The sequence below is a fragment of the Electrophorus electricus genome, chromosome 11 (genome assembly GCF_013358815.1).
Source record: "Electrophorus electricus isolate fEleEle1 chromosome 11, fEleEle1.pri, whole genome shotgun sequence".
In the NCBI taxonomy this organism is placed as follows: Eukaryota; Metazoa; Chordata; class Actinopteri; order Gymnotiformes; family Gymnotidae; genus Electrophorus; species Electrophorus electricus.
The window spans coordinates 15,847,039-15,863,107 of record NC_049545.1 but is presented as its reverse complement, the minus strand read 5'-3'; the positions used below and the strand labels follow the sequence as shown (position 1 = coordinate 15,863,107).

At 38.4% G+C, this 16,069-nt stretch overlaps 1 protein-coding gene across 1 annotated transcript; it reads right to left on the bottom strand.

The window, feature by feature from the left end:
* Window positions 1–150: 150 nt before the first annotated feature.
* Window positions 151–15,645, bottom strand: lhcgr (luteinizing hormone/choriogonadotropin receptor). Its single transcript, XM_027026776.2, has 11 exons — window positions 15,494–15,645; window positions 10,357–10,428; window positions 5,620–5,694; window positions 5,256–5,330; window positions 3,869–3,943; window positions 3,362–3,439; window positions 2,950–3,018; window positions 2,772–2,846; window positions 2,331–2,516; window positions 1,554–1,619; window positions 151–1,366 (listed from the first exon to the last, which is right to left on the bottom strand). Exons 1-11 carry the CDS (start codon window positions 15,643–15,645, stop codon window positions 151–153), a joined length of 2,139 nt encoding a protein of 712 aa, XP_026882577.2.
* Window positions 15,646–16,069: the final 424 nt, after the last annotated feature.

The following is a 16,069-nucleotide window of genomic DNA, read 5'->3' as shown; positions in this document are numbered from 1 at the left end:
ACCCCAAATTCTAACCTTACCTTTGTCAGAATTGATTTTTTAAAACTATTGGAGGGATGCTTGGCTAACATAATGCACTATACAATATTGCCCAGTGATGAAAAGACAAGAGCAGGACAAATCCAGGATGTGATGTGTGATATACTTTCCTCAGCTGTCTTTCTGCACACTCTCTATCTGCAGTCGGGGCTTCTGCTGAGGAAAGGAGGACAGCCACATGTGAGGGGCCTTGCCGACTGAGGTACTCTTGCTTTTCCCAGCCTGCTCTGAACAGTAGGTTTTTGTGCGGTACATTTGGGCTTTGTCCTCACAGCAGCCGATGGAGCTCAGAAGTATGCAAGCATCCTTTCTGAAGGCCTTGGTGAAAATGGCATAAAGAAAGGGGTTGGCACAGGAGTTGATAGGATAGAAGAGCACCAGGAGGATCTTGGAATTAGTGACCGTGATGAGGGGGACCTTAAAGGCTGCGGAGATGGCGAAGAAAGAGATGGGCGCCATGCAGAGGAAGTCTGTAAAAATGAGCACAGCCATTCTCTTTGCGATTTTGGCATCGGCAGCACGGCCGGGCACCTCTGGGTGCTGTACAGCCGCATAGATCCGTACGTAGCAGCCACAGATCACCAGGAAAGCACCCACATTGAAGAGCAGCAGGAGGATGACATAAGCTTGGGCCAGAGGTGTCTCAATATCCATAGGCAGGCACATGCTGACCTTGCTATAACTACTGACACCCACTAAGGGGAGAAGGGCCATGACCAGGCAGAGTAACCAGCCGAAGGCCGTGATGGCAGCAGCATGGGCCAGGCCCAGCCTGCGCTCAAGCCGGAGTGCATGGGTGATGGTGTGCCAGCGTTCCACGGTGATTGTAGACAGAGTGTAAACAGACAGCTCACCGCCAAAGACAGACAAGAAGCCAGCGACGCCACAGCCCGCCCCAGTCTGCCACTCAATGGCGTGTTGGCTGTAGTGGCCACGTGTGCGCAGGTCCACGGTGGCAATCATGAGCAGGTAGACGCCTATGCAGAAGTCGGCAAAGGCCAGGTGACACATGAGGAAGCGTGGGACAGTGAGTTTGCACCGGCTAGCAACTAGCACTAGGAGTACAGTGAGGTTGCCGACAATGGCGAGGATGTTGATGAACCAGATGGCCACGCGCAGGAATCCGAACCCAGCAATGTCCTCACAGGGGTTAAAGGCGTCTGCCTCTGGGGTGCACTCGAGAGCTGATCTGGTCTGGCAGGACTCCAGTTCTGGGTACTCAAAGTCTACATTGCCAAAAATGGATTCTACAGGTAGGGGCTTCAAAGTGTTGGTGGAAAATGACACATTCACCATTTTGGGCTTGTGGGAGAAAATCCCATCTTTACTCCTAAACATGTGGTCATTAAATAAAATGTCACTAGCACAAAAAAGAGAATATGTACTTCATATTACGTTTGTTTTTAAACTGTCCATTACACAAAATTGCAGACCAGTGTATGCCAATTGAGAATAATTGTTAGGGAGTCTTCTCTGACCCACATCATTTTTAACAGTAAAGTGGTATCCCTTACCTTGGTAATAAACTGTGCTCTTCACAGTATGAAGATCCGTTTCTCTGTGCTGAATATTGATCGTCCCTGTTGGAGCATATACACAATAACTTAACCTGAAGGATACTAACAAGGATGCTAACAAAGGATACTAACCATTACAGAGTTATTGCTATATATTTTAAAAGAAGTGCAAAAAATGGCATAAAGATTCTTTAAATCTAATTTAAAACTCTATAACTCTAATGTAAAATCATGTAAAATAATGTAAAAACTTTTACAATCATAAATCCTTAACTATAATAATCCAATCCTTAACTATAATAAAGTATTAATACAGAAGTATCTTTGCCTGTATTCCATAGTTTTATTATATGTCTGGCTTCAAATACCTGAATCAACTAATGAATAGACTGATAATTAGCTAATAATAAACTATTAGTACAGAAACATCCTTGCCTGTATTCCATAGTTTTATGATGTGTCTGGCTTCATATACCTGATTCCACTAATGAAGGAACTTACAATTAGCCAATAATGTGTCAGGAGTGTTATGGTAAGGAAAGTGCAAATGTGTGCAGTGTAAATCTGCTTCCAGGACTAGGTAATGGATAATACTCATATTACAATGCACATTTATACAAAGATCACAAGAAGATATTATGATATGAGTGCACACCTGCAGGTGTGATATTCTATAGTCTAAACTGGTGCTAATCAAAATGTCCAGGTCAGTAGTGAATAGATTAACAACCTCTTAAGGATCAATGCAGCATGTATAATTAAAGTGACAGGCACCTGTGAGCATTCCAGGTGAGCAGCGCACAGCAGTGACTGGGGTAGGTGAGGTGGGCCTCTCTCAAACTCTCAAAGCTCTTTAGGGGAGGTAATCCCTTCATTGAGAATGCTGAGCGCGCCACTAACATGTGTACAGACCGTAGTCCTCGAGAGGGAAGCGTCTCCAGAGCAGTGGATGATACATCTCTGCGGTACAGCAACAATACAACAAATGTGGCAAAATTGGCCTGTATTTATTTATTTTTCAACACTCTATTTTAAAATGTTTTTCAGAGTATGATGGGATAAACTGGACTGAATCAGATATGCTTAATGAGCATCTTAAGTATGCAGAACATTTATGTAATTAATTTATTAAGTAGAATGAGGTTTCTCAAGTAGATGCAAGCTCAACTAATGAAACAAAATATAACATGTCTTAAGTTTTGCAGGATATCTTACAAAACAGTAGGACCCATAGCTCCAGAAAAAGCATCCTTGTGGATTATTTGCAGGTTTCGGTTGTTTTTTAACACTCTGAGAAACAAATAAGGGAAAAGTTCAAATACATTCTGCTGTAAAACTGACAAGTTCAGAACAATGACCTGAACATCAATGTTAAAAAAACAACAATATTTACAGTTTGTCTAAGCTTGTCCCATTGAAGGCATAGTTTTGAATTTCCCTGAAGCCATTGTTATAAAGATTCCTAGAAGAACCAAATATGCACAAGGAAATATGATTAAAAGTGAAAAAGAATGAGAGACAATGTTATACTGACAGTGTCATTAATTTTTTTCAGTGTAAACAGTCTAAACTAGATTGAACTGAAATGGATTTATTTACTGTTTGGATTACTACATTTAAAGACCATGACTATTCTTCTGAACAGTGTGAACATAATGAATGGCACCAACATGTGGGCAAGGTGCATTAGGCAAGATGCATTTATCTCAGTAACACAAATATCAACGCCCTTGAAAATGTAAAAGCACACAAAAAAGTAATTGTAAATGAAATGTATTCTTTAGTAACAGAACCTGTATACTAACATTGCAGTTTCTTCCCTTGTCATTCCAATGAAGGCATTTGATGGGATTGACCGCAGGTGGAGGTTGTCACAAATATCACTTCAAAAATAAGGGGAAAAAAGGTTTTTCCTTTAAAACTGGACAACACATAAAAATAAACATTGCTTGTTGAAGCATCTATATGTTAATGTGTGTGGGTGAACCAATTATTACAGATCATGTGAGACTGTTCTCAGCATTCTCAGACTCATTAAAAATCCAAATGTTCCACACTGGAAAATTTACTTCTAATATAACAAGCACGGCTGGCTCAGGTTGTGGTCTGCAAATAGCTGTTTTATTGATGCTAGCTGTTTAGCCAAAAAAATAATTCTATTAGACTACATTACACTAGTTAGTAGTCTGCATAACAGTTCATAATAGAAAAAAACTATGTGGTGGATTAATGTGTGCCATGATTTTCATCCCTTTTTCTGGCTAAGGCCCAAAAAAATCATGTGACAATCATGTGACACTGATATAACTCACAGTATAAAATAGGCTTCAAGAGAAGAAATGGATGTCAGATCAGGAAACACAGTTATCCCGGTATTGGAGATGCTCCTGTGGAAATGAAAAGCAGTGGGTCAACAAAAGCAACTGGCCATCATAACCAAGATAACAGAATTAGCCTCAAGGATCGTTGGATGTGGCTTCCACAAGCTAGGTTTTCGTGTCTTTTTGTTTGTGGAGAAGATGTCATTAAGCTACTGCCACTGGGATACAAATCTGACGACCAGGTGTTGCCAGACAAAAGAAGAGGAGCAGTCGTGACCTGAACAGCAGGTCTTGGTTGGCCTAGATCTAATCATACTAGCAGTTTAGCTAATCAAATTTGAATGTATGAAATGATGTGGAAACAGCTTTAGGAGCATTCCAAGGTTGTTCTCTAGAGATGGTTGTAACCAATCCAATACCACAAATCCAGCCTGAAAATAACAAAACAGGTCACGTGATAACAGCCAGGTGGTTTGAGTACAGTTTATTTGCATGTTAGCTGTAGAGTTTGAGTGTATGTTAGCTGTTGTGTTTAACTGTAGAGTTTTCTTCACATTAACAATTAAAACTATTATGTTCAATTGCAAATATCCTTGTGTTGCTATTATGTAGTTTTTTTTTTACCCCAATGTGGGGGAACAGGCAATCTGCCTTCTAGTGAGAGCATTTAAACAAGAGCAAAGAGGGTCTTAGCACTGCTCACTGCCACAAAATGATTGAAGTTAATTACTCTATGGCTTTAATATATTCAAACTTTTTTTTTCTTGTGATGTTCACAAGATTTTCACACTGAGAGGTACAGAGAGAAGAAAGAGAAGAGAGAGAGAGAGAGAGAGAGAGAGAGAGAGAGAGAGAGAGAGAGAGAGAGAATGTGTGTGTGTGTTGGGAACCAGGTGATGACCAAGACAATAAATATCACCTCACTATGAGAAACACTGTATGTCATTGGTAGAAAAAGTGCTTTAGTAGTCTTATAAGCAAAGCGTTTCTGTTTCTTTATAAAACTGTCAAATCCGTTCATGATATCTGTAGGAAAAAATATATATATATATATATACATTTCACACACAAAAAAAAACTTCAACAATCTAAATTTCAAACAAATAACTGCTCTACTGCTCCATAATTGTTTTGAATGAAACATTCAAATTCAAGATGTCAGATTCATACAGAAAGATTTGTATCATGATCATGGGGCCTCTATTGTTGGCATTAAAACTAGACTTTTTTCATATATTTAATCATTTGTTCAGTCTTATGAAAGATTGAGTGTAGGAGCATTTTGGTTTGTGATTGGAACTGGCTTAACTCATTTAGACCCCTCATACTCTATAGGATAGCAATATTATTCAGAAGTAAGAATAAATGTGGTGCTCACAAATATCTCAGTTTGGGTAGCTTGTTGAAGGCTTGTTGGTGGATGTAAATCAGGCTCCTTGTGTTTTGGATTGATCTGTAGTCAAATCATACATGAGTCATGGTTCATGAAGAAACATTAATAACCCTGATTGTGCAGGGTTACAGGGATATTACCTTTTTTATATAGAATATGGTACCAATGTCTTATTACAAGGCATACATAAAACAAAAAATGCTGATATTGGTAACAACTGAAAACAGCTGACTGAGTGTCAGGAGCAAAGTATCATGTTAACTGATCATATTACCTATCCCCAACTTTCATGCCTTGTTAACCAGGTTAATACATGATGCTTTTTTACATGTCCTTAACTAACACTTACATCTCTGAGAGGTTAAGAAGGCTGTTGAAGGCTTGGGTTTCTATGGTCTCCAGTGTGACACTCTGAGCAATTTCTCTGAAATCACAAAGTAGAAGAAGTCATTCTAGGCAAGAGATAAAAATAATTAACTCTTCTTCCAGGAAGAAAGAGTTGCAGCTAAAAGACTGTCAGTTATTGGTTATGATGTAATATGTGTACAAATGATATAATCTCTTCTTCAAGCACATTTGACAAATGGCCAGTTTCAGATTTTGCCTTGTCTTGGCTTGTCCTTGCACTATGAATTGGGGCAATCACCGTTTCCATCTTAACAATGCACCATTTGTCACGATTAGTCCCTCCCAGCTTCTGTGTTCCATGTTTTCCCTGTCTTCTGTATTTTAGTTTCATTCCATAGTTTCGTTTTCTCCACCCCTCATTTGATTTTCAATACCTGTTCCTCGTTTAGTTGAGGAATTTAAACCCTTCCTTGTGCCCTTGGTTTTTGCTCTTCATTGTGTTCAAATTTAGGTTCATTGCGTTTGATAGGTTCACTGTTTTTCCTTGCGTGTGTCTGTGTGGAATATATTGAATATTTCAACATATTGGATGTATGTAACCCCGTCTTTGTTTCTAAGCCTCTGTGTCCATTAACCTGTTATTCTAGCTGTTTTGTTTTACCTTAGCTCCGTACGTTTCCTCCTAGTCTTTGTTATAGCCTGCTTTCCGTTTGCCTTCGTTTATCCTAGCCCTTGTTTTTGTTACCATGTATCCCCATACTCTCCGTGTTGGATCTATGACCCTGGACTGCTACCATGACTCTGATTTTGGATTTGCCCCAAATAAATCTCGCTATTCTCCATACGTGTCCGCCTCCTTACTGCTCATCGTTACACATTTACTCAAGGGAAGTTTGATAAGCCTTCTAAAATCCAAATCAGTGGATCAAGACTACAGAACTTGGCTGACTCCAAAGTTCAAATTACCCAGGATGGCATAATGTCCAATTCACGACCACACAGATGTCATGAACTCCAGGAGCCTTGCTCATCCCTACACTGCCACACCTACCTCTTCCCACCGACATCTCCGATCTGGTTCGCCAGAGTACTAATTACACACCTGATGACTTTTCTCTCCATTACTACCCTCATATTTAAGCTCCACTCCCTCACACACTCTTTGTGAAGTATTGCCATTCTCATGTTGCATACCGAGCCTTCTATGAATGTGTTTGTCTTCCTGGTTTCTGAATCCTGCCTGTGTTACAGACCTCGTCTCATGCTTGACCCCTGGACACCTTCCTCGGACTGACCTGACCATGATTACCCTAACTCCTCTTAACTAGCTTGGAAAGCTCCAAGCTCTACCACCTCTACCTACGATCCCTACCTGCCCCATACACTAAATAAAACCTCTAGCAATTGAATTCTCTCCCTCGTGTGTGTCTTCATTATAACAGATAAAACATAAAAGGTAGATTTGAATGTGGATATACTAGTTTTTATCATAACAATGCCATATTGAATAAATAAAATAAATAAATAAACTATTTATCATAAAAATATTTATTAATTCTGTTATTCATTACATACTTAATAGCTGTCACATACAAACATGTCATTCTGCAAGTCCAAAAACATGGAGGTTAGGGGAATTTGCTAACCCAAATCAATTATCCTGGTGTGTGTGTGTGTGTATGATTTTGTATGTCTGCATGTCTAATAAAATTGTGCTAGTATGAATATGTGTGAATAATTGTGTGTCTACATGCCCAGTGGTGGATGGTGCTCTGGGTGCCATCTCTCCCCTCCTTGCACCTAATTCAGTCCCCCAGGTGGCTGAGGTTTCCAGTTTAGAGAAGGCTGTGCACAATTGGCTGCCGCTTCTCACTGGTATGTGACTGGATGTAAAAGCTGTGTGTGTTAATTGTAAAGCAACTTTGGGTTACCCAAAAGGGGCTATATAAATATAACTTCATTCGTTCATTCTTTACTATAAACTGCAGTCTTTAAAAACGTTGCACACAGCCAACAATCAAAATGGAGCTACATTAAGGCTAAATGGGCCAAGGATAGTCAAATGACATGCGTTGCATACTGATGGTAAACAAAGTACCTACTACACTCTAATAAACTAAAAAAAAGATATAACTAAACTGAACCAATACTTGCACATAAGTCAACCTCTCAAACAAGTACTTTTGAGTAATTAACTAAATAAAGTCTGTGGAGAGATCCACGGTATTTTGGAAGTCCTCGCCATGTTCCTCTCTTCCCTCCTGACTGGCCCACCCATAGATCTAGTGGCAGTTGCATATCATACTACAAACTCACCAGCCATTTTATTAGGAGCATTTATGTAATTATCCAATCAGTCACATGGGTAGTGGTGCAATGCACATAATTATGTAGCTATGGGTCTTCAGTTAATGTTTACATCAAAATAGGTTAAAAAATTTTTTAAATTGTCCTGGGATTTTCATGAACAACAGTCTGAATAGTTTACATAGAATAGTGCAAAAATAAAAAACCTTAGATGAGTAGTGGGTAGAAATGTTTAACAGATGAAAGAGATCAGAGGAAAATGGCAATACTGACAGTGATGACTGGCAATACAACTCATATATGTTAACTCATATAACAACTTTCAACTGTGATGAGCAGAAAATCTCAGAATATTCAAAAAATTGAACCTTGACAGTTCAGTGAATTCCAGCGTGGTACTGTGATAGGATGCCACCTGTGCAACAAGTCCAGTTGTGAAATTTCCTCGCTACTAAATATTCCACAGTCAACTGTCAGTGGTATTATAACAAAGTGGAAGCAATTGGGAATGACTGCAACTCAACCACAAATCGGTAGGCCACATAAAATGACAGATGCTGAGGCATATAGTTCACAGAGGTCCCCAACTTTCTCCAGAGTCAATCGCTACAGACCTCTAAACTTCATGTGGCCTCCAGATTTGCTCAAGAACAGTGCACAGAGATCTTCATGGAATGGGTTTCCATGGCCGAGCAGCTGCATCCAAGCCTTACATCACCAAGCGCAATGCAAAGCGTCGGATGCAGTGGTGTAAAGCACGCAGGCACTGGACTCTAAAGCAGTGAAGACATGTTCTCTGGAGTGACAAATCACACTTCTCCATCTGACAATCAGATGGTTGAGTATGGGTTTGGCAGTTGCCAGGAGAACTGTACTTATCTGACTGCATTGTGCCAAGCGTAAAGTTTGGTGGCGGGGGGATTATGGTGTGGGGTTTGTTTTTCAGGAGTTAGGCTCAGCCCCTTAGTTTCAGTTAAAGGAACTGTTAATGCTTCAGCATACCAAGAGATTTTGGACAATTTCATGCTCCCAACTTTGTGGGAACAGTTTGAGGATGGCCTCTTCGAGTTCCAACATGACTGCAACAGTGCACAAAGCAAGGTCCATAAAGACATGGATAAGCAAGTTTGGTGTGCACAGAGTCCTGACCTCAAACCAACAGAACACCTTTGGGTTGAATTGCGAGCCAGGCCTTCTTGTCCAACATCAGTGTCTGACCTCACAAATGCGCTTCTGGAAGAATGGTCAAGAATTCCCATAAACACACTCCTAAACCTTGTGGAGTGCCTTCCCAGAAGAGTTGAAGCTTTTATAGCTACAAAGGGTAAGCCGACATCATATTAAACCCTATGGATTAAGATTTGGATGTCACTCAAGTTCATATGCATGCGAAGACAGAAAAGCGAATACTTTTGGCAATATAGTGTACAGTTCTGCTGCCATTTTGGCATAGACAATTTAAAAGAAAGGACCAAACCTGATGAGTTTCAACAGCTGTTTATGTATGATAATGGTGGTGTAAATATAATCTTTGCACACATTGGGCCATTTTTAAATGGCTAATTCCAGTTTAATAATTCACCATGTCACAAAATAAAAATTATATTAACCTGGTTCCATGACAGTGACCTCAATGTACAGTAACCTCCCCAGTTGCCAAACTGGAATCCAATAGAGCACCTTTGGCATGTGGTCGAATGAGACATTCATAGCATGAATATGCAGCTGTTAAATCTGCAACAATTATATGATACAATCATGTCAATATGGACCAAAATCTCAAAAGAACATTTCCTATACTTCCATGGAATCCAGGCCACAAAGAACAGAGGGTGTTTGAGGAAAAAATGCGGAACCTATTCAGTTTTATTATGGTGTTGCTGTTAAAATGGCTGGTAAGTAGACAGACCGTTGACAGTTTATATTAGCTGGAAACTTTTGAAACATTACCTAAGGAGGAAGACAACTATGGAAGGACTCTTCTGCTGTATTAGTTGAGGTCATGAAGTAGTCTCTTTTAACCAAAGTCAGAAGAGGACTAAGGAGCTTTACTGGCAAGTAATGAAATAAAATATTTTATATAGTATTGGTGTAGTGATATCCACTTTTGTAGCTTAGTTGCAATACTTAGAACATGTTAGAAATTCCCTTTTTATGCAGGAAACATATTCTGTCCAAGCATTTTTTTCCTGACATTTTTTTCTGACCTAAACCTAATTTGCTGAGTAGTTGAACTGATCATTGTCACTGATGCTGCAAATTGATGTTGAAAATCTTGATCTATTTTGAGTTATTTTCATATCCAGTTCATATAAATTCACACTTCATGTTCTCTCTTTATTAATCCAGTTCTAAAGTAAAATGTCGATCCACTTCTTCATGAATCAGAGGTCAAAGATTCAAATTGTAATGACACTCCTCAGATACTCACATTCTTTTAACACACTGCAGTCCATCAAAGCTGAGCTTTGGAATACTCTTCAAGTGGATATAGTTCAAAACACTGGAAAAAAAGATTGCATACATTATTAGAACTTTAACATTATTAAAACCTTAACTGCAAACCTTCAAGGCACAATTGCATCCAAGAACAAGACTACGTTCAAAAAAGAACAAACTGAAGATGAAGAAGGCATTACAGAAATGAATATCACCAGATAAAATACCCAGCATCTGGTGATGTTTATGGGCTACAGAATTCAAGCAGTCATCAACTGGAAAAGGATTTGTACTGAAATACTAAATGTTACCATTTTACTTAAAGTTGCTTAAGTCATTGTTTTAAGAACAATTTGTCTTTAAATCCTGAAGGTGAAACACTAAAAATAGTAACTAGAAGTTCATCATAGACTGGCTTTATTAATCAGTTAGAGAAAACTTTCCTGCCTTAGTTTGCACATTCACAGCACATGATTAGAAGAGTAGGATAACCACTAAAAATACATGTATTTGCAAGGGGGCTTTGGAGAAAGGTTTCACAAAGGTTAAACGGGAGGAGTTAGAATTAAGAGACATGAAGAGATTACGGTGATTAATTCCAATAGTGTCTGTCATAATATGTAAAAATGTTACGATTAGTCTCTCCTAGCTTTCATGTTTTCCCTGTCTTGTGCATTTAAGTTCCATGCCGTAGTTTCGTTTTCTCCGTCCCTCGTTTGATTGCTCACACCTTTCCCTCTTTTCTACCCTGTTAAGTTTATGTATTTAAACCCTGCCTGATGGCCTGTGTAGATGCTGATCATTGTATTAGAAAACGCGTCTTTTTTTTTCGAATCCTACGTTTGTTCTTCCATACCTCCGTGTTATTTCCTAGTTTCTGCTGTAACCTGCTTCTACTGTTTGCCTTCGTGTACTTGTGTTTTTGGTTCATCTTGTATTCTACGACTCTCCGTATTGGTAATATGACCCTGGACAACCCTAACGACTACGACTTTGGATTTGCCCTTAATAAATTTCGCTCTTCTCCGCCTCTTTACCGCTCACCGTTACAAAAACCCTTGAATGAAAGTAGGCGTTTTTTGTGCTTTAATCTCAGCCATTTCTTCTTTTTGAATCCAGTGTGCTAAATCAGAGAAAAACCAACAAAAGCATGTTTTTGCCAATCGCTTATAGCCAGCACTGTATATTATTCTGTACTGATATATAAGGTATTCAAAGGGGTCCTTTGCCTTACAATGTTTTATATTCCGTTTCCTACCGTAAGCCTGCAGACATACAGACGAAACCCAGGCTATAGGCACAGACAATATGGAAAGGCAAATGCTTGATATAAATTCTTGGATCATTTACTGTGTATAAACTATTATAACTGATGATCTCAGAGAGTGTTGGCTAAACTCTAAAAAGTGTATGTAATTGGTTGAAGCTTATTTGTCAGTTGTACTTATTCTTGATTGCAGCTTCAACAACCATTACACCTTGCAAGGAGGTAACGTTAGCATTTTGACCATTTATGACCTTTTAGAATAACCTGCAGAGCAATTCTATAATATCCACTGTACATTTTTTCACCATCACATTTTAGGTAATTATAGGAAAATTACAGCAATATTTTGGCAACTACACAGTTTTGCCAGCTTCTTGTCTCACAAAGTTTTATATAATGTTTTTGATATGCCTCAAGGAAGTCTGCTGAGTATCTGGCTACCACAGACACGCCTAGCCCAAACAACATCAATCATAGTCAACAGATCCTGGTGTGGGATCACTAAATGCTGGGTGTACACTAAATGTATACGTAACAGTACTCCGCCACATTTAATAGCCCCACATATGTCTTCAAATTCATTCATTCATTCATTCATTCATTCATTCATTCATTCATTCATTCATCTTATAAACCCACTGCTGGGCGGCGGGGGGGGGGGGGGGGGGGTATCCTGGTAGTACAGGGTGCAAGGTGGGAATTGCAAACACAAATATATACATAAATAAATTGAGTGCCCTAGTGTAGTGTTTATTCAAGTGGTCCCAAGTGAAGCACTAGATGCAGCACTGTAAGTCACTTTCTTTCTGAAGCCAAAGTGTCACTCTAATGTTTCATTGCCTGTCTAAAAGATGTTTTAAAATCACACAGCTACATTATTTATCTGAAAAAAACAATTTCTTGCCATAAGTTTATGTGTCATTAGGTCTACAGTAGGCTTTCAGTAAGAACATTGTTAACTGACAGTATTACCACAACATATTCTAGGCTAATTAATATTAAGGGTATAATAAATTCAAGCAATAAATCTGAATTTAAGCAAATTCAGGAAGGGGACAAAAATGTGTAGTGGCAAGACTGAGTTACGAAGCAAGACTTCATAGACCAGTGTTTGGCTTGCTCATAATGAATTTGCTTAATATCCATATGGACACCATTTCATAACTTCAGACTATTTGAATAGCCATGATTCTAGGATGTCCTTGGAATAAATATATTTTTCAGTCGCTCTTGCATCATGTTGTGATAGTTAAACTGTATATTGTACTGATCAAGTACACAGTACATTGTGAGTGTTGACTAAGTTTCTTAAAACTACATTTATAGTGTAATATATGTGATACATTATGGAAAAATAAATGGTAAATTATGAATTTTGCATGAAATGCCCTTTTCAACATGTCATTGATTGGTCTGATGCCCTTGACTGATTCCAGCTCTTATCAAGACTCAAGGACTTGGTCTGAGATACAGGAGATTATTTAAGTGCTCAAGGACATTAAATGCACATTATTCAGTTTCAGCAGGCACTATTTTCCATACTCTACTAACAAGCCTGTTCTTGACACCACATGGCCAAAGGAGTATCTGCAGTTGGCAAACCAACTTGACCTTCCTTCTTGAGATAGTTTTCACATTTGCTCACAACTCCCTTATTGGCTCTTCTCAAAAGAAGGAGATGTCTTTCTGAGAAAAGCAAACATGCACTTTTCTGGAAACAAAAAGGTGTCTAGAAATAGAGTTTCTATGAAATATCCAGAACGAAAGGGTAATTGAGGTCATAGTGCTGTAACACATGCCCTATCCAAACAGGACTATGGTGGAGCTAGATATTGCATAATGCCGCAAAATATAAGAATAGTGACAAAAAAGCTGACAACAGGAGTAGTTCACTAATCTCATTAACAAAATCCTAAGGAAATAAAAGGCAAAAGGTTGCAAAAAATAATCCAAGAAAACTTCTTTAAACTGGCAATGAGCAGAGTGAGCAAGTTCAAACAATCTCTTTCTCTTTCTCTTTCTCTCTCTCTCTCTCTCTCTCTCTCTCTCTCTCTCTCTCGCTCTCATTCCTATATACAGCAATGCCACTAAACAGGAAAAGAAAAAAAAACTAATTAAATTATTTTAAAAAAATTAAATGTTAGTTTACATAATCCAAATATAAGACACAGTATGATTAATGACAGAATCCTGAAGAGTACTTGGCAAACACAGTATCAATTAATTTCTTTAAACTATAGATTAAAGCACACAGCAATAACTGTGTGATGCTATTGTTCCTGAATTATTCTCAAAATGTGTGAACCAAGGATATGCTTAGAATAAAAGGACATTACTAAGAATATGAAACATTTTACAGCTGTCCTATGTAGCAAAGCTAATACCCCTATGTTAAACTATGATCTCTGCAGTGTTGTCTGATAAGTTTAATAATGCTAGTATATATACATACAAACATATGTTGCGTAATGGTAATTTGGTAATTATGTTATTCTTACTGACACACACTGTGTATAATTGAAACACTTGAATATTTGTAGTATATGGTATGTTTAATTAATGATTACGTGTTTATTTAAGTATTCATAAGCTGTTTCTTTAATCATCATCGTATGGTTTCGCGTGGGTTTTTATGTTACTTTTTATTTTAGCTTTTAACCTGCGTCTGTTACTCTCTGTGCATTTTTTCCTAAGAGATCGTAAATATATTAAATAAATAATTTTGAAACTTATGGTTTAAAAAAAGCTAGTAATAGAAGTTTCAACACAAACCTCACATTAATGTTCACTTTAATTAAAGCTAAGTGACATCTTTTTTCAATTCAGCCTGGGACTGAATAGGCTGTCGATAGGCTAGTTGTAGCTAAGCAGCTATATATAAAAGACAAACGCACGACAGTTAGCAGTATGGTTAAGTCCGTAGCTAACAGTTGCTCTGAGGTCAGTTGAGAATCTATTTTATCTCTGTGTCGGAATTGGGAAGCTTTTGGATTCAAGGTCTTCACTCCACCGTCGCTGTTTCAACATTCAAATCCGTAACTGGAGATACGATGTGAAAAAGAATCGTCGGAAACTACTTGGTTGCACTGAAGTCCCTGCTTGCATTGAAACCAAGTTACTAAGGCAACACACAGCTCTTGTGAAAGGAGTTAATGAAATGTGTTATGAATCGCATAGGACAGTAGGACAGTACTAATATTGTGTGGGAAGGATTGTTCAGGTCCTACAAGATTTCACTCTGTGCCTCTTATCTTACCCGACACAGGCGCGTGCGTGTGTTTTTCTATTCTTAAAGGCACATTTGTGTACTTCTGCATAATCTAGCTCACTAATGCTATAACCATGAAGCTGTAAACCTAAAATAAAAATGTTTTGTCTCTTTTACTGCACTTAAAAATATTTATATTTTCCTCGTAAAGACCTGAGAAATGTATTATGATAAAATATAAATAAAACATAAATAAATATAAATACAATGTCTTAATGTCTTTGTCATTTAAAAATGCACACAGTGCGTGGTCATCCACTATAACCTAGACATCTTTAATGTTCATACGGTTAATTTACTAAGTAACACTGTTCTAAAACATGTATACAAATGAGAGAACATTTACGAATGTAGTAAGGTCATCGTAACATCGTTACAACATTAAATAAGCGTCATTAACCAACATATATCTCATGTCGTGCGTAATTGCGCAAACGCAAGTGAATGAATGAAGAAATTCCTTTATCATTCGGTGAATGATGTCTCTTTATGACTATTTGCTTATTGCACGGCCCTTGTATTTGAAATAACGTTTCTGTACAAAATGTTGGAACCTTACTCATAATCAGAAAAATAGTATCCCTTTTCACTTACAGTCTGTTGTAGGTCGAGTGCTGCTTCAGTGCCGTGGCCTCTGTCACACTGTTGCAGTTAATAGTCTTGATGGAACACCGACAGATCTCCGGACACTCGAAATGCAAACAACAACAGTAGCGCATCGCAAGGGTTAAGATCAAAATCCTCATTGTCTAGAGTTTTTCCTTGTTCGATTAATTTCCGTTATTTTGTGGAAGATGTTCAAACATCAATGCACTAGTCATTAAATTTTTCTCCCCGCATTCTTTCTCTAAAATGTAGGATAAAACGGAGCACAGGACGTCGCTGAGCATTTATTTTCAAAGTATGCCTATCCATTAGTTTTTAAAAAGGGAGCGCTCATCGCATCTTGCTTGGCTTCCAAAATAGAAATGTGCTCCCCCTGCCGAATGAAATAAGATAAATTGCCAACTAAAGCCGTTGACAGAACGTGAGGAGTACGATAGGCTCTTCCAGTACTGAAAAACTGAACAGTAAGAACACTATGAACACTGAACTGACAGCTCGGTAAGCTGGTCCCTGTCTAACTCTGGAGCTCACAGCTATCCACTGATACAATTGGGAGGCATCAAC